Consider the following 26806-nt stretch of genomic DNA (forward strand, 5'->3'; position numbering starts at 1 on the left):
GTGGGGTAACATAGGCTATGTGGCCACGGCCTTAAGCGAGGGTGTGGGGGGCAGGGGGTTAGTGTAAATTCACTCCACATGTGCACCGTGTAGCACCACCTAGTGGTGCTGGCAGAGGGTATTACAAAAAAGTTTTTTACATGGATAACGCTGAGGTTAAAGCATTCTTCGCATGGGCAAATTTGTCCTCCACAAAAAAGAAAAAAAAACCGAGGAGCCTGTCATCGTGTGTCAGACATTTCTAACGGGAAAGGACATCAGGATGAATGGTCCGTCAGCCAAGCGACGAGAAGGCTCCGCTAGTAAAATTTCAATGTCACCTTTCATTGCTATCTTGATACCCAGATACACATAACTGTCCATTCAATCTGATGATGTGCTCTCTTCAGCAACGATCAATCCATGTCTCTCTGCAAATCAAACATGGATGCCCATTAATTTTCTCAAAACCATTGCGGCTAACACTGCGGTGCTGATCTGTGGCTTACATCCATTCTTTTAAGATCCAACCACAGATCGTGAAACTTCGAGTGATACTCTCATAATGTCTTCCTTGGATTACTGAAACTCACTGTTTGTAAGTGAACATCCCTTTTTTCTCAAACCATAACAGCTTCTTCAGAACATGGGAGTTCGGCTCAAAAGTGAAGGCTTGGGAATGTTACGATTCCTTCAATACTCAGGAGACTTCACTGGCTCACTGTATGCCAACGTATGAATTTAATATATTGCTGATCACCTTGAAAGTAAACCCAAATTGGCTCCTGTCCACACGTTTTTTTTTTTTCTTTGTATACAGTCAAGGCTCATGGAAGAGCAAGGACACTGAACGGATCAGGAAGAGAGAGAGAGAGAGAGAGAGAGAGAGAGAGAGAGAGAGAGAGAGAGAGAGAGAGAGAGAGAGAGAGAGAGAGAGAGAGAGAGAGAGAGAGAGAGAGAGAGAGAGAGAGAGGGCGAGAGAGAGAGAGAGAGAGGGCGAGAGAGAGAGGGCGAGAGAGAGAGGGCGAGAGAGAGAGAGAGAGAGGTCGAGAGAGAGTGCGAGAGACTGGGCCAGAGAGAGGGAGGGCGAGAGAGAGAGAGGGCGAGAGAGAGAGAGGGCGAGAGAGAGAGAGGGCGAGAGAGAGAGAGGGCGAGAGAGAGAGAGGGCGAGAGAGAGAGGGCGAGAGAGAGAGAGGGCGAGAGAGAGAGAGGGCGAGAGAGAGAGGGGGAGAGAGAGAGGGGGGGAGAGAGAGAGGGCGAGAGAGAGAGAGGGCGAGGGGGAGAGAGAGAGGGCGAGGGGGAGAGAGAGAGGGCGAGGGGGAGAGAGAGAGGGCGAGGGGGAGAGAGAGAGGGCGAGGGGGAGAGAGAGAGGGCAAGGGGGAGAGAGAGAGGGCGAGGGGGAGAGGGAGAGGGAGAGAGAGAGGGAGAGGGAGAGATATATATATATATATGTATATGTATATATATATATATATATATATATATAAATATAAATAATTATGGGTGTGGGGAGGAATGAGGAGCAGGAAAGGGACAAGATGGATACAGAAGGAAACTCTCAGGAAGGAAAAAGTGGAAATTTGGGAGGAGTTAGGATTGGGGCCGAGGAGGTTAACGAGGGTGGAGAAGATCATGGGTTTTGGATTCGGTATGATTTGAGATAGTGTTAGGGTATATCACTAGTATATCGAAAGGAAGTCGAAATAAAAATGGAAACCAAACTCGCACGTTGGCCCTCGGAGGGACCGAGTAAGCCGGAGGTCCTGTCTACCTGCACTGGTTGTTGGTGGACATTGACCCTTCACCGTCTCCACACTATCGTGTGACAAAGTAGCAATCTGTCCCGGACAGGATCGATCGAATCGAGTGCTGAAAGCGTTTCTCAACTTGGCTCGGACACCCCGAGCACTGCAAAGTGTTTGTGGGCCATTGGGCCTCCATTTTTATCGACAGTTAAGGCCGATTACTGACTGCGAGCAATAAGCTTCCGGTTCCGGTTTTGAGCGGCAAGAGGTCTCCTTCGGGGCTCCCTGCTGACATTCTCAAAGTTAAGTTCCGGTTGTTATTTGTCCCGTTTTAACTGTTTAATTTTCTCACCTACATGTTAATGTGTGTTCCTAGTTCGGTTTTGTTTCAAAAATCGTGCTATTTTGTGAGTATTTATGTCGACGTTCTTACTTGGTGTTTGAGGCCTAGTCCTAGGTTTGAGGCCTACCGGTTCCACTCGGTGTTCGATCGTTTTTTTGTTTGTTTGTTTGTTTTTTCTCCCCATTACCTTCAATTTCTATCCTCCCCATTACCTTCAATTTTCATCCTCCCCACTTTCCAAACATCCCCCATTCTCCCAACTAATCTCTTTCTTATCTCAAAAAAAAAAAAATATATATATATATATATATATATATATATATATATATATATACCCAACAACAACAACAACAACACGCTCACCTTCTCCCGATTCTGCTACTTCTTCTTCCTCTTAACTTCCTCCTCGTCTTCCTCGATTTCTTTTTTTTTACACTTCCATGACCTAATCTGTTGAACTCTCTCATACATTAATATTAACAACAAAAACGATCTTATAATGCTTCATCTTCCTCTCTCACACATGTGGTACTCTTTACTGTTTCACAATGCACTTCTCTTCTGCTATTTTAACAGACTGCTCTCATTTCGACCTCTCCTTCATTCCTTGCCTAAAAATCCAACTATTACAACGCTTCTTCTCTCCATGCTCTGAATTCGCCTTCATTGCATCCATCAAGAATTGTGTTAAATCGCATCTCTGACCTAAAACTTTTAAAAACCACAGTTTGCCATGGATGCTCGCTTTCCATCAACCATTCTTTTTTCCAACTTCAGTGCCAACTCACCCCCCTCACCCCTCACTCTCACTCTCAAAGCAACCATCCCACTCTTCTCCCTCCAAGCCTCCCTCTCACCTCTTTCAAAAATTCCCCCTCACCTTTCTCCCACCTTTCATCCCCCTCACTCTTCCTTCTCTAAGTTGCCCCCCTCTCATCCACCAACCTGCCTCCCTCCACTGCCCTCTCACCTCCATCTCTTCACTCCACCTCCTCAAATCCTCAACTGCCATCTTCCTTGTCTCTTGTCCCCCTCTCCCCCAGCACCACAGAGCCTTCTCTCCTCCTCATTCGGCCCCCTCCCCTCGCTATTCTGCAATACCCCACACTCCTTCAGCACCCCTCCTTACCTCCCCCCCTCATCCCTCGCCCTTCCCTCCCCCGCCCCTCCACCTCCTGCACCCAAAGCCTCCTCCCCTACCTCTTCATTAAAAGTGTGGACCTCAAATATCCGGGGCCTTCGCTCAAACCTTTCAGATCTTTCCATGCAGGTTGCCACTGACAAACCAGACATTATCTGCCTAACAGAAACTTTCCTCTCCCATGACGTGTCTGACTCTCAAGTATCTCTCCCTGGTTACTCCCTCTTACGGTACGACAGACCTGAGCCTCGTCCTGGTGGAGGTGTTGCTCTCTTCATCAAAGACTCTATTCCTCACTCTCCCTGCACTGCTCTCACTCCCCCACACCCCCAGGAATACCTCTGGCTTCGGCTTCCCCTCCTCTCCCACCTCATGTTTATATGTGTACTGTACCGTCCACCGAACAGTGATGACTCCATCTACACCTCACTCTCCGAAAACATGGACCATCTTCTATCTTCTCATCCAAACTCTCTCTTCCTCTTATGTGGCGACTTCAATTGTCATCACGCCAGTTGGCTAGGTGTGGGTACCTCTCTCACCTGCCATGGGACATCAGCAAAAGCTTTCTGTGACTCATTGGGACTGACTCAATCGGTCAACTTCCCGACCCGGATCTCAACCAATGGTACTCCATCTCTTCTGGATCTGATTTTGACAAATTTCCCTGACAATATCTGCTGCTCTTCCTTCGCTCCAATTGGTTCTTCTGACCACGTCCTTGTTAAAGTGGACATCTCTCTGGCTGTCATCAGAGAACCACCTCACCGCCGTCGAGTCTGGCATTTCACTCAAGCCGACTGGCAGGGTCTCCGAGCAGCCATCAAACTTACAGACTGGTCTCCTATCACTACTTTCTCAAACATCAACTCATCCTGGGAATTCTTTCAAAGAAACTTGCTCTCCCTCATGCACAGATTTATCCCCTCTCGTGTTCAGTTGTCTTACCCTTCCTCCCGCCCTTGGTTTACTGAAGCTTGTGGTGAGGCAGTTGTCCTGAAACAACTTGCCTTTGCCTCATGGAAAGCAAACCCAACTGAGGGCAATCTCAGTTCTTTCCACAAAGCTCGGAACAAGTGTGTATCTACCCTCAGGAGAGCCAGAAAACAACATCTTTCTCATCTCAAGTCTGAACTCTCAAAGCTCTCTCCCTCCTCAAAATCCTGGTGGCGTTTAATCAAATCTGTTTCTGGTGTTTGTTCCGCCTCCATCCCCTCCCTTACCTCAAATGGCCGCACTGCTGATTCCACACGTGATAAAGCTGAATGTCTAAACTCGGTGTTTGCAGCTAAATCTTGTGTCCCAAACCCATCACTATCTCCACCCACTTTACCCAGTCGCACCCAACTGTCCCTGGACTCTGTATCCTTTTCTCCTGACAAGGTGGAGAGCTTGCTTTCAAACCTCGAGTCAGATTCTGCAACCGGTCCAGACGGCATCAGCCCACGTGTCCTCAAAGCCTGCTCTTCTGCTCTTGCTCACCCTCTCTCTGTTCTATTCACCCTCTCATTTTCCCAAGGTCATCTGCCATCTGCTTGTAAATCTGCTAACATCACTGCCCTGCATAAAAAGGTGCAAAAACAGATCCCTGTAACTACAGACCAATCAGCCTTCTCCCAATCATCAGCAAGGTTATGGAATCCATCATTGCTTCAGACATGAAATCCTTCCTCTTCTCCAATGGCTTGATTTCCAATCATCAATTTGGTTTCAGACCAGGTCACTCTACCCTGGATATGCTGCTACTGCTCTCCCATCAATGGATGGAGGTCCTCAATGCCAGACAGGAAATCCGAGCCGTATCCCTGGACATATCACGTGCTTTTGACACAGTCTGGCACCCTGCCCTACTCACCAAACTCTCTTCCCATGGTATTCAAGGCCATCTCCACTCATGGCTCGCAGACTTCCTCTCCTGTCGCAGTCAACGTGTGGCCCTAAATGGAGTTCTTTCATCCCCTCTTCCTGTGCAGGCTGGAGTTCCTCAAGGTAGCGTTCTGGGCCCTGTTCTTTTTCTGGTTTTCATCAATGATCTCTCGGACTCTCTGGAAAATCCTCTATTTCTCTTTGCCGATGACTCCACCCTCTGCCGTACCATCTGTCATCCCTCAGACCGGCAAGCAGCAGCTTCTTCGCTCACTGCAGATCTGGATAAAATCACAAACTGGTCCAACACGTGGAACATGTCTTTCAATCCACACAAATCTCACACTCTCACTATGTCTCTTCGAAAGGACCGTTTACAAAACCCCCCATCCACTTTCTCAACAATCCTCTGGAAGAAGTCTTTTCTTTCAAGCTTCTGGGTCTCACTATCTGCCATGACCTTTCCTGGGAAAGTCACATTTCCAACCTTGCCTCAAAAGCCAGTCGCCGACTGGGAATCCTCCGTCGTGCTAAGTCCTTCCTCGGCCCTCTTGAGCTCCTGACTACTTACAAAGCTTTTGTCCGTAGCCTGATGGAGTACTGCTCTCCCCTCTGGGCTGGTGCTCCTGCCTCCCACCTTTCTCGACTTCACGCTGTCGAAACCAGGGCTTTTAAGATCATTGGCATCTCCCGCAATGAAGCTGAGTCTTTGGGCCTCTCACTCAATCACCACAGGTTGGTCGGTGGTCTTTCTGTCTTCTACCGACTCCTCTCCAGCCTTGCCCCCCCTGCTCTCTCTGCGATTTGTCCCAACCACATTTCCACAGGGCGCTCAAGGTCCGCCAACAACCCCCTTCTGGTAAAACTACCAAAATCACGAATCACTGCTCATCTTCACTCTTTCATTCCTCTTTTTTCCCGCCTTTGGAATAAACTTCCTCACTCTATTCTTTCCCATTCTTCCCTCCAGGCTTTCAAAACAGCTGTTCACCACCACCTCTTATCTTCCCCCATCCAAATCCTCGATCTTTTCTACCCCCGATAATCCACCCAAGCCCACTTCCTTCAATTCTCCTGCTTTCCTTCCTGAAAGTCCCTGTAATGTCCATCTTCTCCTCGCCATGTTCCCCGTCCCATCCCCATCCCTCTCCCTTCCACAATTCACCTGTGTCTGTTCCCCAATGTTTTGTCCCTTCCACTCCCACCCCTCTTGTCTCATGCCTCCTTGCTGTGAGTTGTGTGTTAGCTCTCATACGAGCCTCGACCAAGGTATACAAAAAAAAAAAAAAAAAAAAAAAAAAAAAAAAAAAAAGCTGAAAAATAAACTACTTGAATAACGCAATATTTGGACAAACATTCTGAACATAAAACCTATAGCTTATAAACACAAGAGAATGCGGGAAGCGAGTGCAATGATAAAATGTACAATCATGGAGGGGCCTGCTGGGTTAAAATTCGAGTTTGGAGATGTGCAATATGGTCGTCGGTGAGCTTCAACGACTCCCACTGGGCAGCCCAGGGATTGCGCAATCACGTGACACCAATGAGCGCTTGGCGCTAAATAAAGCTGGAGGGCATCGCATGACGTCATCGGACCAGCTGAACGGACGGCTGGACGCGCGCGGCTCGTGAAGGGAAGTCTTGGGTGAAGTGAAGCTCCACCAGTCTCACCGTCACAGGCGTCTCCTCTCGTCGACATGTTCGTGCTCGCTGTGGCGGTCTTTTACTGCGGTCACCATCTCGGTAAGGCTGCTGCTGCTGCTGCTCCGCTCGACTTGCTCTGCTGCGGTTCCATCGATCGATATCGTCGTCAACGGTGATATGGACAATATTCGCTTCATATCGTCACTCAGGTCCTTAACTCTCACATTCTCCGCGTTCGTGAAAAAAACACACATCAACCGTTGTTAGTGTGAGGAAATCATTCATGTTGTAAACCCATACGTAATGTAACCATGGGCACCTGATTGGTGTGTTTTTAATTTGTCATTTATTTTGTTTGTTGTTTTTGTTGATTTATTTATTGTGTTTGTTGTTTTTATTTATTTATTGTGTGTTTGTTGTTTTTGTTTATTTATTGTATGTGTGTGTTTGTTGTTTTTGTTTATTTATTGTGTGTGTTGTTTTTGTTTATATATATGTGTTTATGTTTGTTGTTTTTATTTATTTATTTATTGTGTGTTTTGTTTTTGTTTATATATATATATATATATATGTGTGTGTTTGTTGTTTTTGTTTATTTATTGTGTGTGTTTGTTGTTTTTGTTTATTTATTGTATGTGTGTGTTTGTTGTTTTTGTTTATTTATTGTATGTGTGTGTTTGTTGTTTTTGTTTATTGTGTTTTTTGTTTTTATTTATTTATTTATTGTGTGTATGTTTGTTGTTTTTGTTTATTTTATTTTGTGTGTGTGTGTGTGTGTGTGTGTGTTTGTTATTTTTGTTTGTTTATTTATTTATTCATTGTATGAGTATCAAAATGAAGACCAATTACTGCACCATCGTTCCAACAAGGAAGCCACACACACACACACACACACACACACACACACACACACACACACACACACACACACACACACACACACACACACACACACACACACACACACACACACACACACACACACACACACTATTTTATTTGAAGGTATAACCTTAACTTGTAATATAAGCAATTTACCGATTTCCCAACCGCCCGGATCATCAGCCAAGCACCGTTTATCATCGAGGTTTCGATCCTTTCAGCCCAGAACCTCTCCAAACGGTGGGTCCACAACCCCGGTCACAGGTCCACCTCAGTGGATTACTCAACAGCAATGGACAGCAATGCAATATCCTTATTCAAATTTATTTAATCATTAGTTTTATTTAAAGCAGGGTCTCCAACCTTTTTTGGGCGGAGTGCCACAAAACCAAAGTGGTGAGGGGCGGAGGGCCGCACCCAAAAAAAGGACGCTAAATTCCGGAAAAAAAAAATAATTAATATGCGGAAATTTAAACAAAAATTAGTGCTGAATATATTTTTCTTGCCAAAGAATATGATAAACTAGAACGGGCACTCAGTAGAGCGCATACCTTTGCCAACGCTACATTTTGCCCTCCCCCCCCCCCCAGAAACCTTTGATTGTTAGGGTATTTAATCCCATACCACATCTGCCATCTCATGTGTTATGATGGCTTAAAAACATTAAATTTCCTGCTGTTTGACACTGATTCACGTACATTGTACAATTTCTGTATGAACTCCCTGACCTTTTTGGGTGTCGGTGTCAAGTCAATCTGATGACAACTGGTCACATTATAAGAAATAAGTTCAGTGACACCCCCCCCCCCCCCAATGCTTTAAACTCGCCAATAAAGTCACTGTCAAATATTACACATTACAGGATAGGGAATTGAATTCTAAACATTTTGAATCTACTTGCATGCAAATTGTATAAGAATTGACCGCGTTATGATAATAAAGGTCGTTGACCCACCTGACCTTTGACCCAAACCGCTAACAAAGGTAATGACGTCATTGTGTCATATCGTATATCACAAGATTGGGCATAGAATTCACAACATTTTGGCATTGGTTGCATGCAAATTGCATAAAAATCGACCGCACTATGGCAAAATGATTATTTTGACCTTTTCATGACCTCGACCTTGACCTTTGTCCTCTTGATTTTGTAATTGGTATTGGAGTGTAGGGAACAGAACAGTCAACATTTTGGTGTTGGTTTCATGCAAATCGGATAAGAATTGACCGTGTTATGACTAAAACCGCACATTTTGCAATGTCGTGACCCCCCCTGACCTTTGACTCCCAACCACTAATAAGGGTTATTATGTCATTGTCATGTCACATATCACAAGATGGGGCATTGAATTCTGAACATTTTGGCATTAGTTGCATGCAAATTGACTGCGCTATGGTAAAATGACGATTTTTGACCTTTTCTTGACCTTGACCTTTGACCCAATCGCTCCCAAAATCTAATCAAATGGTCCTCGGATAATAACCAATCATCCCACCAAATTTGCTGCGATTCAGTTCAATACTTTTAGAGTTATGCGAATAACAAACAAACAAACACACATATTCACAAATAAATAAATACACAGCGATCAAAACATAACCTTCGCAACAAAGTTTGCGAAGGTAATGAATAATCGTGTTAAAAACGCGTGTAATATGAATCAAAATCGTAATAAAAATTACAGAACGCTTTGACCATTGACCCTGATAAATTGTCAGTATCGCGGGCCGCATTGTAATGTAAACTTAATATGGCACCGCGGGCCGCATAAATCCATCTAAGGGGCCGCGTGTGGGCCGCAGGTTGGAGACCCCTGATTTAAAGTATTGCTACATTTGAATAACTTTAATCATACACCACTTTATACGATAATAAATTAAGCGATAAACACTTTACCTTGTGGACATGTCCATTGCACAGCACGTCCATCTGTTTGTGTGTGTGTGTGTGTGTGTGTGTGTGTGTGTGTGTGTGTGTGTGTGTGTGTGTGTGTGTGTGTGTGTGTGTGTGTGTGTGTGTGTGTGTGTGTGTGTGTGTGTGTGTGTGTGTGTGTGTACGTTGCGGTTATTGGCTGCTATATCTTCCCGTGGGTGGGTTTCAGGAGGTGGAACGGAGACATTCCAAGTCTCGAAGTGTCCACCTCTGTTTCAGTAAGGTGTCACGATTCATAGATCACGTTGAGGTTTTTCTTGTTCCGAGTGATCTTTTGAGGATCGCCACCGAGCCCCGGACAGCTTCCAAATGTAGTTTGTGGTAATATTCCCAGGGATGTTTTTTTTTTTAATTTTAACATCTCTGTGAGGTTGTTCTTCATCATTCCCGTTGCTCCAATAATGATCACTGGTACAATTTCTCTATTCTTCAGTTTCCAGGATCTTTTCACTTCATTTTGGAGATCCTGCTACTTGATCATTTTCTTGGTTTCCATGTTGTTTTGGCCAAAGTCACTGGGTCATGACCCTTGAATTTGCAATGCCTTTTTCTTCCACCTCAGCAGTAAATACGAGATCCAGTCACAATGCTTTGTTTGCTGTGTTCACACGCTATGGGATCATCTGGTCGTACATGAGCGTTCTTTCATTCTCAATTATCGTTTCCGTGAGTTTTTCTGGAACTGGGATGTTGAGACTTTTGCAAATGTTCCAGTGGATTACTCCACATACCTTGTTTTGCCTTTGTGTGTACAGCTGCTCTGACATGAGTTTTTTTGACATCCCGAGAGGAGGTGACTCGTGCTCTCTGTGTCTACCTTGCAGAACCTACACCTATCCGATTGGCTCAGTCCTGACAATTTTCCCAAAGCCATTCATGTTTTGTCCTTGGTCTTTGGAATTTATTACAATTCGTTCTCCATCCCAGTTGAACTGACCTCTTAGCCACAGTCGATATATATGTATGTCCCTGCTCTTTTATTGTTCTCCCAGTTGTTGGTGTAATTTTTCTTGATTTCACCTTGTATTTTTATTTTGTCCTTTTTTTTTTTTTTGTAATTGTTGGGGGTATCTTCATTGCTGTTTTGGTTTAATGTATGACTCCTTCTATTCACACCTGTTTCTGGAATTTTTTTGCAAGGTGAATTGGGAATATCTTCTCTGACTTGCTGTCTTCGCGTTTGCATACAAATTGAATTTTGCAGTCTGTCAAACTTTTCACGTACTCAGCCAGTCTGACAGTTGTCGCTCTGTACATTCTCGGGATGCATTAATTTTTAACGGTGAGTAGTTTCCTTGTTTTGATATCCAGTTTGTTGATTTCCGATTGGCCAGTTTATTCCGCAGCTGTTTTGGAACATGGACTGAGTTGGTTTTTTGGGTGAGATACGTTTTCAGGATTAGCCTCATTTTATGCAGGTATTCTCTGGTAATTGTTTTGCACATATGGTTGTGATATATTTGGTGGCCCTCTTATTTATTTATTTGTTGATGTTTGTTTGCAATGTCGAGGCTTGTATGAGAGCCAACACATAGAACAGGTCCTTACGCGACAGGGACTTTCAGGAAGGAAAGCAGGGAATTTGAATGAGGTGGGTTTGGGGTGGATTAACGGGGGTAGAAAAGATCGAGGTTTTGGGTGGGGGATGATAAGAGGTGGTGGTGAACAGCTGTTTTGAAGGCCTCGAGGGAAGAATGGGATTGAGCAGAGTGTGGGAGTTTATTCCAAAGGTGGGGGGAAAAAAGAGGAATGAAAGAGTGAATGTGAGCAGTGATTCGTGATTTTGGTAGTTTTACCAGAAGGGGGTTGTTGGTGGAGCTTGAGCGCCCTGCGGAAATATGGTGGGGACAGATCGCAGACAGAGCGGGGGTGGTGGGGGGGGGGGGTGGTGAGACCGGAGAGGAGACTGTAGAAGGCAGAAAAACCACCGACATGGCTGTGGTGAGAGAGTGAGAGGCCCAAAGACTCAGCCTCACCGCGAGAGATGCCAATGATCCAAAATGTCTTGGTTTCCACAGCATGAAGCTGAGGAAGTTGAGAGGCAGGAACACCAGCCCAGAAGGAGGGAGCAGTACTCTATCAGGCTGCATACGAAAGCTTTGTAAGTGGTGAGGAGTTCAGGTGGGCCGAGGAATGATTTTGCACGATGGAGGATTCCCAGTCGGTGACTGGCTTTGGTGGCCAGGTTGAAAATATGGCTTTCCCAGGAAAGATCATGGCAGATAGTGAGACCCAGAAGCTTGAAAGAAAGGACATCTTCAATAGGATTGTTGAGAAAGTAGATTCGGGGTGGGGGGGGGGGTTCAAATTGGTCTTTTCGGAGAGACATCATGAGAGTGAGATTTGTCCGTATTGAAAGACATGTTCCACGTGTTGAACCAGTTTGTGATTTTATCCAGCTCTGCAGAGAGCGAAGAAGCTGCGGCTTGCTGGTCTGAGGGATGACAGAGGGTGGAGTCATCGGCAAAGAGATGTAGAGGATTTTCCAGAGAGTCAGAGAGATCATTGATGAAAACCAGGAAAAGAACTGGGCCCAGAACGCTGCCTTGAGGAACTCCAGCCTGGACAGGAAGAGGGGATGAGAGAACTCCATTTAGGGCCACACGTTGACTGCGACGGGAGAGGAAGTCTGCGAGCCACGAGTGGAGATGGCCTTGGACACCATAGGAAGAGAGTTTGGTGAGCAGGACAGGGTGCCAGACCGTATCAAAAGCACGCGATATGGCTCTGATTTCATGTCCGGCATTGAGGACCTCCATCTATTGTTGTGAGAGCAAAAGCAGCATATCCAGGGTGGAGTGACCTGGTCTGAATCCAAATTGATGATCAGAAATCAAGCCATTGGAGAAGAGGAAGGATATAATGTCGGAAGCGATGATGGATTCCATGACCTTGCTGATGATTGGCAGAAGGCTGATTGGTCTGTAGTTGCAGGGATCTGTTTTTTTGCCTTATTTATGCAGAGTGGTAATGTTTGCTGATTTCCAAGCAGATGGCAGATGACCTTGAGCAAACGAGGACGAATAGAACAGCGAGAGGGTGAGCAAGAGCAGCACTCTGAGGTGTTTAACGATTTGTATGATGCTTCATTCTCCATTTCCTCTTTTGTTGTATTTACTTTGGGTTTTTTATTTCAAATTATTTATTTATTTTGTTGTTGTTTTACCTTGTACGGGTGTGTACTTGGTGCACTTATCTCGGCCAAATTACATTTGGACATTCTTGAGTACAGTTTCAGTAATTTCATTATTCATTGATATATATATATATATATATATATATATATAATATATATATATATTTTTTTTATATACATGGTCAAGGCTCGTGGAAGAGCTTGGACACAACATAGAAGGGGAAACGCCAATCGTGCTGCGGGACAAGGTAGACGGATAAACGAGGAATGCAGAAAACGATGAGGGATACGGGAGAATGCATGGGGTGAACAAGAATTCTGATGATGTTTCATCGTCTGATACAAAGTGTTTTCAATCATCCATGTTTAGTCTGTCACCTGTTTTCCCTCGCCGACGGAGAGGGCATTGCATTTGGGTTTGTTTGTCTGTCCCCACAAAACTTCGGTGTTTTTCTCCACAGCCGCTTATCAGATTGAGACAAAATTTTCACCATTCGTGCGACTACTCATGTGGAATGTTTTAATGATGTCATGGGTCACGTGGTGTGGCAGCCGTGTTGGAAAAACAGAAAAACTTTGGATCTCTCTCTCTCTCTCTCTGAAACCGTACCAAGGACAAAATTGAAACTTCGCACATTGCAAGTATTCCTCATGGGGAATGAGTATTTTTTTTTTGATGTCATAGGTGCCTTTGTAATGACGTCATAATTGCAGATGTAGAATGCTACATCTGATCGATATGTACAATTTTGAGGGTCATCTCGGGATAAATTGGTCCAGAAAAAAAAAAATTGCTGACGTCATCGGCCACGTGATTCAGCAGCCATATTGTTTGGGGAAAAAAAAAACTTCAAAAAAAAATTCTCTGAAATGGCTGAATAGATCGAGGCAAAACCTTTACATATATATGGCTGCCTATCCATGAGGAACAAAAGGTTCACAGATATGACATCATAGGTCACGCGGTTTGGCAGCCATATTGGATTTACCATAAAACAAAAATCCAACACTCAAAAGAAGTCCTGGCGAGGGTCTGCAATCTCTGAACTTGCTCTTTCTCGTTCTTTGGATTTTATGGTGTGTCCGTGTCCGTGTCCTTGCTCAGTGGGTCGAAAGCCAGGCAAAAGAGAAGGGGCAAATGGCTCTCCTTGGAAGATACCGTGTTGTATCTTCACCCGTGGTATTTCGATCTTTCCTTCCGAGTGCTGTAACATCGATGTGTTGATCCATTGCTCCATTGCTTTCTCTACCATTTTGATTTGTTGTGGTTGAGCTTGTACACTTGCATTCCTTTTATCATCCATGAATGTGGGACACAACCAAAGGATATATATATATATATATATATATATATATATATATATATATATATATATATATATATATATATATATATATATATATATATATATATATATCTGTCCAGGCTGTGTACAGTTCAGTCCATTTTACAATCTTGAATCTGGCCTTGTGTAGTAGTCGGAGGTGGCCTATTCCGTAGCATCCTCTTGCAATCCCTTCTGTTCTGCCTCTTGTATCTGGTGTCTTGTGGTATATCATTTCTGTGATTATTCCTGTTTGAAGTTTGTGTGTCATTGGTCGATATTTGTGAGGTTGGTTGGGTTTCTTCAGATTTTAGGACGAGGAATGTGTTGCTTTCTGTGAGCCACTCATCCATTACCTTTTCCTCTTCAATAAGTTTGTTGAATGCTCGAGCGTAATGTTTGTGGAGCATCTATTTGCTCTTGCTAGTAGTAGCCTGGAATTCCATCTGGGCCAGTGCTTTTAAAGTTTGGCTTTTTGTTTTTATTGATTTATTTATTATCTTGCCAAAACGAAGTTTTTTGTTTTTTTTTCAAGATATGTTAGTCAGCTTGAATGTTTTTTTTTTTAATTTTTTTTTTGTTTGTCTGTAATCATGTATAAATCACTCTGCAGAGCACAGTTATCATTGGAAATTTTTGTAACTTCGCATATCAGAGGCCTATAGAGCTCCCTTTCGGCACATAAAATTTTGAAGGTCAGGGTCAAAGGTCAAGGTCACTTTGTCGCAAATCAGGGGAGTCGACGAAACCCTTATTTTTTGAGTAATTTTAATCTAATCATCTCCAAACTTTATGGGAATGTAGTATATGGTCTGGCGCTCAGCTGATTAGTTTTTGGTGGCGATTGGCCTTGACCTTCATGGTTAGCGCCTGAGGTCAAACATATTTGACCCCAAGGTCAAATTTTCAAGTTTTAGGAACCATATAGTGTAGTACCTCAAATTGAACACCTCGATGAGTGCTTTCTAGATACGTCAAGCTTGAGACATTATGACGTCATTTGGTGACGTTATGAGGCAAACACATTTTTCATGGTTACTCTGTAGAACGATTCTCATCAGAATCTCTCGTAGGCAGATATTCTTCAAGGAGTCGCTCCTGGTGGATAGCAGCTCTGTTCACCTCAGTGTGACCTTAAAGAAGTCACACGTGGTCACCTTTTGGCAAGATACGGGTCACCCTGCGGGTGACATTGGTTTATTTATTTATTTCCACCCCATTCCCCTCTTTCATCATCACATGAGGCATTTCCTTTAGAAAGATGTTGCTTTTTCTTTTTCAAGTGTTGGAACCATTCCACCTCCTTTTTGTTTTGAGTCAGAAATCTTGGTTTGGCTTTTTCAAGGGGATTTGGTCTTTCTCTCCATGGTGAAGAATCACATAAGAAATTAAATATAATTATTGTATCCAGATTCGGATCTTCACCAAAATCGAATCAATTTGTCAGGGTCACACACCCAACATGTCCACCAAGTTTCATCCGAATCCGTCCACAACTTTTTGTGATATCGTGCGATATATTAGTTTCGCCCTATCTCTCAATGGTGAAGAATCACTTTTAAAAATCCTAGTATCCGTATGTTCACCAAAATCTAATCGGTTCGTCCTGGTCACACACCCAACCTGTTCACAAAATCTCATCTGGATCTGTCCACAACATTTTGAGATATCCTGCACACAAACAAACAAGGGTGAAAACATAACCTCCTTTACCTTCGGTGGCGAGGTAAAAATTGGGGTTTTGTTGACAAATATGGTGAATGAGGAAGGACCGGGACGATCAATTGAAGGAACAGAACTGACAGAGGACCCAAGAAAATGGGAAGAAGGAACCTGCAATCGTGTGTATAATGAAAATAAGGCCTAACCTGCTAATGGCACTGACAATACCAGTTTCATGCAATGAAGGGGAACAAGTGAAGACTTTAGGCTGGCACGAGCTGGTTGTGGCTCCACCATCATGATGTGGTCATGCAGGTTGGCGTGGCACTGTCGTAGTTCAGCTTGGGGTGCATTGACGAGCTGTCTGATCTCTTGAACACGCCATACTTGGGAAGCATTCAAAGAAGAAGGATGGAGAGGGAGAGAGAGAGATGGAGAGAGAGAGAGATGTTCAACTGCCACGTGCAGCATGGCCCTCGTAAATTTGACTGCGGGACCGCCTTTGTGTGCGGCAGGCCCCGTCATTGACTGCTGCAGGTGTTGGCAGAACCTTCATCCGGGCCCTGTGAGGCAGCCCCCTCAAAAAGTGTGAATGTTTTTAGCCAAGGGTCCTACAGCCCATCTCGCCACCATGGCTTGTGGTGTGCTGGCCAAACGATGGCCTTCCAATTTCTTGTGTGGGAATAGTGCAACATGTGGGAATACAGGTACATATGACATTGTGCCAGGGCTTCCTTGTTGAACTTTTCCCAATTAACATCGAATTTGAGAACATCTCGATTTGTAATATTGTGTTCAGGCAACAAAATGTCACTTTATTTAAAGTGGCCTGAATGGAATTAATTCAGCAATTTTTAGGCTGGGATAATATATTATCCAAAAGGATAAATATAAATACTGTTGCGAATTCGTACCCACCGGCGTGCGAGTGGCCGCGTAACTCTAATCGCAGCCGCGTCGCCCACCCGACGGACAATTCAGTCGTGACCCTTCTGGAACTACCGCCAGGAACCAGTCACGGGTGGGGGTTTAACCTCACCACAGCCCAGTCCACATTGTACCCGTGCGAAATAGGGTGAATTGCCGAATGTCGATATACCTGAGTACCCGCGCGGGTAACCTACCGAGGGGCCGCACCGCGCCGCAGGTCGGCCTGGGACACGAACCGCTTAAGCGGTCCGTTCCGTACTACAGTGATAACCGAGCGGTATTATCGCCGACCTCGATGGATTCTCTTTTACGGATTCTAAAGAATTCTCTTTACAAATTTTTTGAACCGACGCGTTCAAAACCCACTACTCATTCCACGATGCAAGATGGCACTTTCAATGTGGTGAAAGGAGGACGCGACGAACGGGATACGTTTCACACGACATTTATTCAAGCAAGCACGTATATACAGCCAAGGCAGTCATGCAATGTACAGGCACATAGAAGCAAAAGCAATATGACCGACTATAATTATTATTTACAAGCACAGTCACTTACACAGGTTTACTTATGAGGACACGGCGCCACAGCAGTCAAACAAAACAAAAGAAAGACCCCCTCATAGGCAAGGGGGTAGACGGGGTTCGTAAACCTTTATGGCCGTGGGCCGTGGATGACCGAATAGGCCCACGAGACCGACGCTGGTTACCTGCACCCTCGTGGTGCGACGGTCGGCGAGCTCTCTCCGGCACTCTCCTCTCGTGCGTGCCTCGACCCTGGACCACCGCTCACAACCCTCATGACTTGGCGCCCAGAGGGAAGGCACCCGGATCTCGAACATCATGGAGCACCACCAATCCCCAATGCCACGAAGACGAAGCTCCTCCAAAGAGACAATACGACTCGACAACCAACAACAAAACCCCCGAACCTGACGTCTCGTGTGCCCTTTTATTCCTCAGGTTCCAACGCCTGACTCTTCCCCGTTTTCGGCTCCGCCCCCCTTCCAGCTCCTGCGGGAAGCTTCTAAAAAGAGGCGTGCCCTCTCGTGCCCCTCCCCGCGCGCCACCCGGGTGGGCCAGAGAAATCATTCTTGGCTCAGGTCCAAGGAAATCATTCCCCCAAAAAGAGGCCCCTCCTTTACATGACCTCTGACCCTTGACCCGCATCGCACTTCCCCCACACCAAAGCGCGGGAAAACAGGCGGGAAAATCTGTGCACCATCGGAACTCCTCTGGTTTCCTTCGCGTTGTGCTGGCTTTCGCAGATGCTATTCGTTGGTGTGTGGGATTGTGGTTTGGTTGCTTGTAGTTGTGGCGTGGCTGGTGGTTGCGAAGGTGGTTAGGTGATTGATGGGGTGGAGAAGGTGGTGAGGCGATGTTGGTGGTTGGGAGTAAAGTGGTGAGGATGTGTAGTTTGTTGAGAGGGACGTGTGGTTGTTGTGGAGGGGTTGTGGTGGAGGTTTCTGTGAAGCGGTTGTTGAGAGCGACATTGGTGGTGGTGGATCGGTTGTGGTTGATGGTTGAGGCAATCGTGGTTGTGATGGTGGCGTGGTTGGCGTTGTGGTTAAGGTGGTTGTTGTAATGGTGGTTGAGACATGGTTGGTTCAAAATAACGATAGAAAAAGAAAAACGGCTATCTCAAAGGGTCGCAGCCCGGTGAACACGAATAAATCCCTTTAAACAACGGTGGGGACCTATCTGCACTTAAACTTAGCGTCATAACTGATCTAAGGACATTTATGGTGTATTGCAAATTTCCACAGCCGTAACAATACGTTTTCAGACAAAATGTATAAAATAATTCCCACATGCCACTTTACACCTCCCAACTCTCATCCATTGCTTTGTTCCCTTCTCCACTGTTGTCATGTTTGGCCATTTCCATGTCATCCAAAACCACAGTGACCCATGCTCAGGTCTGTGTGTTACCATTTTGTTTATTTTCTGCCATCTCGGTATGGCAACAACCATCTTGGCTGTGCTGTTTATACATTCATTGCATTCGTCTAATGGGCATATCTTTTAGCCATTTCTAAATAAAGAACGTGCTGGCGGGTGAGTGGATGCACCTACGTCTGAGTGGTGAGTGGCATGCTCATACATATTCCTGCAGCACCAGTGACACAATGAATGTTTTGTGTAAATTGTAAATGTATGAAATAAGCTTTCAAGTGAAAAGCATAGAAACAGGAAGAGAAAAAGTCAGCATAACGAAATCGGACAAAAACTGAATATTCAGTGGGAGTGTCGTGAAAATTTCGATCAGTATGGGAGTGTTGAGCCATGATGCATAATTTGGAAGCGGGAGTCTCATCCATTCAAAATATTTCTCTGAAGGTGGGGGTGGGGGTAGCTTGGGAAAATGGGAGATGTTACCACTCAAAGTATCACAGAACAACAATAACATATCGGCCACAACCGCAAATCCCAGGTGAGTTCGTACGGGGAGAAATTGGAAGTGGCAGTGCAATAAGCGCCGCAGCAAAGACCGGCCTGTTAATTCGGTTTATTGTTTCATCAAAAGCACTGAAGCCATGATCGGATGTCAGGGAATAATAAACTTGAGGGAGGCCTCAAAAGCTTTGGTTGACGGCCAAAAGCCATTTAGACATTGTGATGTCATTGCTAGAGAAACTATTTCATACTTCCCAGACGAGTGGTATTTCCACCATACATGCATACCAAAAATCCCCACTGATGGGAACCTTCCATTGGTGAAGGAAGGAGAGTTATGTCCACCATAATCTTGTTTGATAAATAAATAAATAAACTCCCCCTTTTCCATTTATTTCTCTTAATGATGGACAAAAGTTTGATGATGATCACCCTTCACTCTCAACAATGTCGTAAACCATGCTGTTGTCATTTACACATGGGTTTATTGAAACAATTAATTGCATATTTCATGCTACGTTTCCTCATCTGTCCATTCATCTCCATCTGGGAAGGTGTTGGAATTGTAAGTTAAATAATGGATAGGGAACTATTTGAGTAATGTCAGAATAATTAAAGATGGTCAGTATTAATTTATGATGGGGAAGTCATGTTTAACAAATTAGAGTTCTCCTGAAGCATTTTGATTGGGTTGATGGGGAAAGTACAGTTGATGTTGTTTACCTAGACTTTCATTAAGCTTTTGATAAGGTACCACATCGAAGATTGTTGATTAATGTGAGGGCTGTTGCATTGGCTGATGGAGTACCAAACTGGCTTGGTGATGGGAAACAGAGTGACTGTGAATGCGAGGATGTAAGTTGTGGGGTACCCCAGGGATTGGTTCTAGAACCATGATTATTCACAATTTAGATCATTTATTTGGACAGTAAGGTTGAAAGTGGGTTTTCCATATTTGTTGACAGGAAGGTTGAATGCAAGGTAAACATCAGAGAGGAGGATGAGGATGAGGATGAGGATGATGATGATGATGATGATGATGATGATGATGATTAGGAAAGGGGTGGGGGGGGTGTGTTGGGCAATTCAGGAAAATCTGGGTACATTACGGGTATTGGCAAAAGATTGGTGTTTGCAGTTTAACATGAACAAGTGTAAGGCGTCTGGGTTAGTTAAGAATGATGAAAATGAGGATTATATAATGCAAGGAGCACTCTTGAAGTATGTGAATCAGGAGAAGGATCTGGGATGGTAATAGATGCGGGGGATAAACGGCACAGTGCCAGCCAGGTACCTATAAGTAGAACTAATAGGGTTTTAGGTTGCATCCGTAGGGGGGTAAATTATAAATAGAAGGAGGGAGTGTTAACACTGTATAGCAATTTGGTGAGGCTTCATCTAGAATATTTTGTGCAGTTTTGGTCAGCGCATCTAAGGAAGGACGTAGTTGCCGTAGAGCAACTAGATTGATCCCAGGCCTATGGAGGCCAAGCTATGAAGAGCAGCTGGAGGAGAGGGGACTTTTTTACATTAGAAAGGAGCCGATTTGTGAGGGGATCTGATCGATGTTTAACATTACGATCGAAGGGAATAGACAAAATAAGTGTATAATACATTTTCAGCAGCATGGATGCTGACAAGGCAAGGGGGCACCGTTTAAGTGTTTAAAAAAGAAACAGTGAGGATGGTAAAAAGGCAGGGTTTTTTCATTTATGGTGGTGAATGCAAGGAATGGACTCCCTACAAGGGTAGTTCCTTGTATTTCTTATCAGTTCCTTGCTGATGCTGTAAAAAAATTTTGGTCATACAAAGATTGCCATTTTGTTTACTTTATTTATTTTTTTACTTTATTCTCACATCTGTCTTTTGTTTCTATTTCTGCTCTCACCAACACCCTATTAACCATCTCCGCTTGTCATATTTTTAACGAAGAATCAGCTCAGCCAATCGGATATATTTTCACGGATCTGGTGTTTGAGGCCTACCACAAGGGGGAGCACTTGGGTCCCTCCCGAACGCCCGGTCCTGAGGCCGCCGGGCACAGATAACTCTGCACACCGGCATGTTGATTGGCACGACCAATCCGGGCAAGGTTGCACTACTTCGTTTGATGCCTTTCCTGTGGATGGCCGGCTAATTAGGATCACGTGCCCTTAGCGCACACTTGGATTACTGCCGAGCGTTAGTGAGCACTGGCTAACAAAGCAAATTATTTGGGTACAACTTCCCGTCTAACTATACTTGTGCACTTTGTCGGACCAATAAAGGAAAAGACGACCAAGACAGATTGGAAATAATTATTTACTGCAATCATTTAAAAGCAAGTATTTATAAGCAAGAAAGCAAAATGACACAAAAGAGCAGATTTAACCATAACACTTATTCTTATTCAATCTTTCTTGCACAAAAGATTTCACCATCATTCATTCAGGAGAGAAGAATAAAATAAGGACTTGAAAATAAAATCAAAGTAACATTTGGAGAAAAGAAAAGCAGCCTTTTCCTTTCTCCCTCACCTCACATAACCCAAATCGAGAAGAGAATGCAGAGGAAGATGGACAGCAGCGAAGGGGAAATGCAGCCGTGTTCCTGAGGTGCTCAGACCCAGTAGGTGAGTCCTCTCCGGCATCCCGGATATGTGAGGTATATAGGCAACTCGCCCTCCTCTGCTTCAGATTCGTCGTCTTCAAGCCCCCGTTGAAGAGGTACCACTGTTCACCATCCTCATCCTTCGTGGCTGACAGCATCAAGAGGGCAGGATGACACTCGTGGAAGGAGTGTTCTTTTTTTCCACATAAGCTCAACACCAACTGCTCGTGAAACCTTCCTTTCTTTACCCTAACATGCTTTTGTTCCTTCCTTCATGAGCCTTCTCGATCTTTGAGTCTTCGACTCATGCGAGCTTTCACGTTCACTTCTGCCTTCTGCTTCTTACGACCATAAACCTCCATCAAGGCACGATCGTTCGCTGACAGGCAAATTACGTTGCGTTCTGTTAGGGCCTCTTCTTTTTTCGTGAGCTCTTTGCGTCCCTGCTCGTGCAAGCTTTCCCTTCTTGCTTCTGCCTTTCTGTTTCTTCTTTACATCAGCTCTCTTCTCTCCTCCCACAAGCCCTCGTTCTCTCGCTCTCTCACGCTCTCTGGTCCACAGCCAATGGGGGTGGGTCAACAATGTCACTTATGGAAATTGCCACCCATTTTGAGGGAACTTTCAACGAAGCCCCCACCCCTGCCCTTTATGTGCACACCTGCAAGAAGTGCCGCACCTCGCAAGTCACGACGTGCACCAAGCATCATGAACATGCATGTGAGATGTGAGAGCACCCGATGGGTTAACGACCATAGATGGGTCGAACGTGCCCAAGTAAACAATACGCGAATGGCGGGAACACTGAGAGGAATCCTGCCGGACCGATGGATGGAACGGCCACGTGGTTGAAGGCAAGACCAATGGGGTGAAGGAGGAACTGTTGAAAGGATGTTTGAAGGGGGAGATTATTGGTGGACCATTGAAACAGAATGATGGTGTGAAGGAAGAACGATTGAGAGTAACAGAGAGGGAAGAGGGAGACGCTACACTGGAAAAACGCAGCCCAGCCAATGCATGCCCCTCAAACAGCCCTTTGACAAGGGACCAAGGACTATCTACCCAAAGACGAATGCAATAACTGATCCTCGGGTCACCTATGTATCCATGTGTGCTCTCCCCCTGGGGTAAATCTTCCAAAACCGTGTGTGTGTGTGTGTGTGTGTGTGTGTGTGTGTGTGTGTGTGTGTGTGTGTGTGTGTGTGTGTGTGTGTGTGTGTGTGTGTGTGTGTGTGTGTGTGTGTGTGTGTGTGTGTGTGTGTGTGTGTGTGTGTGTGTGTGTGAGATATGATATGTGTGTATATATATATTGTTACGGTTCTAGGAACCGTATGCATATGCATACAACATACAGGAGTCCCAAGTCAGTTATTCCATTAAGTATATGTGTAGACAGAACCCCTCCTCGTGTTTAGGCCTAAGTCACATTTGCCACGGCGGCCGTGGGGTCTCCAAAATCTACGGCCACTAGCAATTATAGGGCGGCCACAGTATTTCCACGGTCACACAATGTAGCAGTCACATGTATTTTTATTTTTCGGGGAGCCGCACGGCGTATTTATAAATTGGGACCGAAAACGTGGGGGTGCCATACGGTCTTTGATTTGATGTCGCACGGTGACCTTAGGGCGTTCCTGCGGTGGCCATAGAATTTTCAAGGCAGACGCAAGGCGACCGCAGGGGGGCCCTAAGGCAAACGTGCGGCCAGACGGACGGTAACGAGTGGGTTATTTATTTATTTATTTATTTATTTATTTATTTATTTTTTACCAGTTCTTTTGTTTCGGCTTGTCGAATTGCTCCGGCAAACGTAGAAATGAAAAAAGTTATAACTCCGCACTATAATTCCACGGCGACCCCTATGGCCTGTAAAATGTAACCAAATGGCGTAGGGCCACCCTGAGGCCACCGCAGAAACTCTGCGGCCGCCGCACGTTTCTGTCAATTTAGAGGGCGTACGGCCGCCGTATCCTCGCCGTAGAGCAAATGTGACTTAGGCCTAAGTGGGAAATCGAAGGGGTGCGTTGCGATGTTTTTTTAGTTAGGTTAATAAATAATTTTATTTCCCCTCTTATGGAACCACAGTACCTTTCTGGCGCTTGCAGCCTCGGTTTGCTGGCAACAACGTACCACGGTCCACTTGTCTCTGGAGGCTCATTTTTCCGAGACAGAATCTTCACTGTCGCAGTTCCTATTCGGCTTTTCCAAACGCTCTAACTCTTTCTTGACGAGTCCACACGCGTGGAGTGGGCGGGGGTTGCCGGTGCCTGGCTGAGGCCCCGCCCAGAAAAGGCAGACTCATGGGAGCCCCGTCCAATCAGGGCGTACAGTGACGTCAGTTTTGACCAAGGCCCCGCCCCGCTGAGGGAGGTCTATAAACCACGACACCATCCTCAGTTGAGTTATTTGGGGGTCATTCGTTCAGTTCTTTGGGGATCGTTCATTCTGTGCTTGGAGGCCGGAGTTGGTTGGAAAACGAAGAGGTTACCGCTGCTTGCCTCTGCTCACATCTCGCCCCGACGGCCCGACTACTGGTCCCGGCCCACTCGAGCTCCTCCACGGACCCGAACTCCACACGGGCGGCTGTCGACCTGACGGCACAACTGTTGGCTGGTGCCGCACCACGGAGCATTCCTTTCCCCAAGACTCAGGTACTCGAAAGAAATGCGACCTCAGCCCGCCTTCCTCCCTGGCTGCAAAAGTCCTTTGCCTTCAACTGGGTTAATTTTGTCCGAGTGTGTGGCGCCAGTCCAATAAGTAGAAACTGTATAAGTGTTTTCGATCATTGTACATCTTGTCTGTATAATTCCCGTGTAAGTCTGCTCTGTGTCTTCTTTTGTAAGTTGCTGTAAATTGTCGCACTGCATCTTATTTCTTAACCTGCTTCACATCCCAGTAAACCTGTTTCTGAGCCAATAAATTTCCTCGTTTATTGTACAAAAGTTCCCAGTTCGTTTTTGTCTTTTCCTTCATTGGTCCAGCATGGTTCGGATTTGAGTTTTCGCCGGGTCTTTGTTCCTGTTAATCTGCTCATCCAAGCCGGCACGGCTTTGGCAGTTCCGCTCGATTGCACCCGAACCGGAGTTGGTCGTCGGTAGTTGGAACTCTACCGCAGTCGGTAGAGTGACCTGGTTCGAGCAATACGTGCTGAGGACGTGGTTCCCCGGGAGACGACACCGCGTGGTTAATTAGGTAAATTGGTTCAAGCCAAAAAGACCCTCCCTCCGCTACGTGGTGGAGGTATTGGCGTCCACGGTCGGTTAAGCGACCCGCCGCCTCACAGAGTTATCCATGAGCGACGGCCTACAATTCCGGGAGTCTGGTGGGAGACGACGTAACTTCACCCAACTAGCGGTCATTCTCGCCACCTGTCCCCGGCCCGCAACTGTATGTATGTATGTATGTATATGTATGTATGTATATATATATATATATATATATATATATATATATATATATATATATATATATATATATATATATATATATATATATATATATACTGGGATGTAGCAGTACACACAATCTCACTCTGATATTAATGTTCGGTACCTTCTGGATAACATGGAAAGTTGAAATTTTGTGTACCGATGGATATTAAAGCCCATACACCAGGAAAAAATCACAGAACCATCGGAAAACGTCCACAAATGAAAATGCAAATAGGTAAAAAATATTAAAAAAACAAAACAAATGCAGATGAGCGACGTGAGACAATGGGGAAGTGCAGGTTCGTTATTGCTTTCAGTGTGCAAGCATACCTCACTAGTATACATGTAACATATTGTTGCGGACCCGGGGTCGGGGCGAGATGACCACGAGGGGGGTGTGGAAGCTACCTCTGGTTCCCACCAGACTCTCCGGAATCTCAGGCCATCACACACAGATAACTCCATGACGCGGCGTGTCGCCAATCGACCGTGAACGCCAATAACTCGACCACGTGACTGAGGGTCCTCCGTCTAATGGTAACCGGTTACCGAAAATGGTCGCGTGATATGATTATCGGGGGACACTTCTTCGATACGCCTTGTTCAAACTGGAGCACCTTACCAGATCGGATGCAGCCGAGCGTAACTGCCAAGGACGTACCGGCTAGAAAACAGATCGTTGGGGGGGATAACGTCCCGGCTGAGCTATGATACGGACTCTGTTGGACCAATGAAAGAAAAGATGAAAACGAGCTGGGAACATTTCTATAAAAGCATTTATTTACAATCAAGCGAGGAAAGGTATGTGGCAGTGTGAATGGGTTTATTATTATTATTATTATGTGCATCAGGTATAGCAAGGAATTTGTGGGGTGCAGCAAAAGGCAAGCAATTTACAAACCAGACACAGAGCAGACTTGTCACGTTGTATCTTCTACAATCCTAACTTCTGCTACGACAGGTGCAATCACGCACACGCACGCGCACACGCACGCACATACACACACTGAAGATTAGTTAGCCAGAAGGAAGGCGAGCAGATGAGGATTAATGGCCTCACAATACCTGGTATGGACGGCTGACCGCACAACCCAGTATGCTTTGGGGGATGCTCCGCTTGAGCGATCCCACCTTCAGTCAGCATGTTATCTCCTGCTTAATCACTTTGCTGGGGCTCATGGAAATTTATGTTCCGCACTGCTCCAGAAGAACGTCTGTCACACTCCAACCCCGAGTGTAGTTGCAGCGACAGGCAGACAACAAGGTTCAGTGAAGAGAGGGCGGAGCAGAGAGGCGAAGGAGTGGGCAAGGCATGGAGACAGGATGACGGACGGCTTTGCGATCTGCCTTTTTTAAGCCCTGGGCGAAGGGTGGGGTGATGACCCGAAGTGACGCACCATCACCCGAATCACGCTCCCTCATTGGGTCCTGGCCCTGCCTTGCCAGGCTCCTTGGGCCGGAGCGGTCTCATTCGCACATCCAGCATGACACGGCCCAGAGCCTCGCACCGCCCTGCGGCCCCCATCCTGCCCTATTCTGGTGACTGGACAAGGGTCGCATCAGTCCCACGCGCCCATTCGGGGCACCCCGGCGAGACGTGGATGGCGCTGCCAACGCGCCTGGCCCGTCCCGCACCATGCGACTTGAGCGTGTAGCACACCTCTGCTTGGTGGTGAATCGTATCAATGAGGCGCGTGATGATTTTTTCAGTGTGCGGGAGATGTAAGTGGTTGAGGTGGTGAGCTTTTGGTGAGTGAAGGTTGAGCAAGGTGAGACGCCGTTGTAAATTGGTACGCAGATTTGAATG

General features: G+C 45.6%; 1 protein-coding gene across 3 annotated transcripts in view; it reads left to right on the forward strand.

The window, feature by feature from the left end:
• Positions 1–6503: 6503 nt before the first annotated feature.
• LOC147019293 (protein shisa-4-like) overlaps positions 6504–26806 on the forward strand; it is a 64218-nt gene continuing 43915 nt past the window's right edge. The window contains exon 1 of one of the 3 annotated variants that reach the window (XM_085899670.1): positions 6504–6817. In XM_085899670.1, the coding sequence (XP_085755796.1) occupies positions 6772–6817 (46 nt within the window). In that variant the 5' untranslated portion in view covers positions 6504–6771. Of the gene's footprint in view, positions 6928–26806 lie in introns of all 3 variants that reach the window. The other 2 variants (XM_085899669.1, XM_085899671.1) reach the window with 2 other exon arrangements.

This window comes from Eptatretus burgeri, chromosome 10, assembly GCF_056783735.1.
Source record: "Eptatretus burgeri isolate ZD-2024b chromosome 10, Ebu_testis_v1, whole genome shotgun sequence".
Taxonomy (NCBI): domain Eukaryota; kingdom Metazoa; phylum Chordata; class Myxini; order Myxiniformes; family Myxinidae; genus Eptatretus; species Eptatretus burgeri.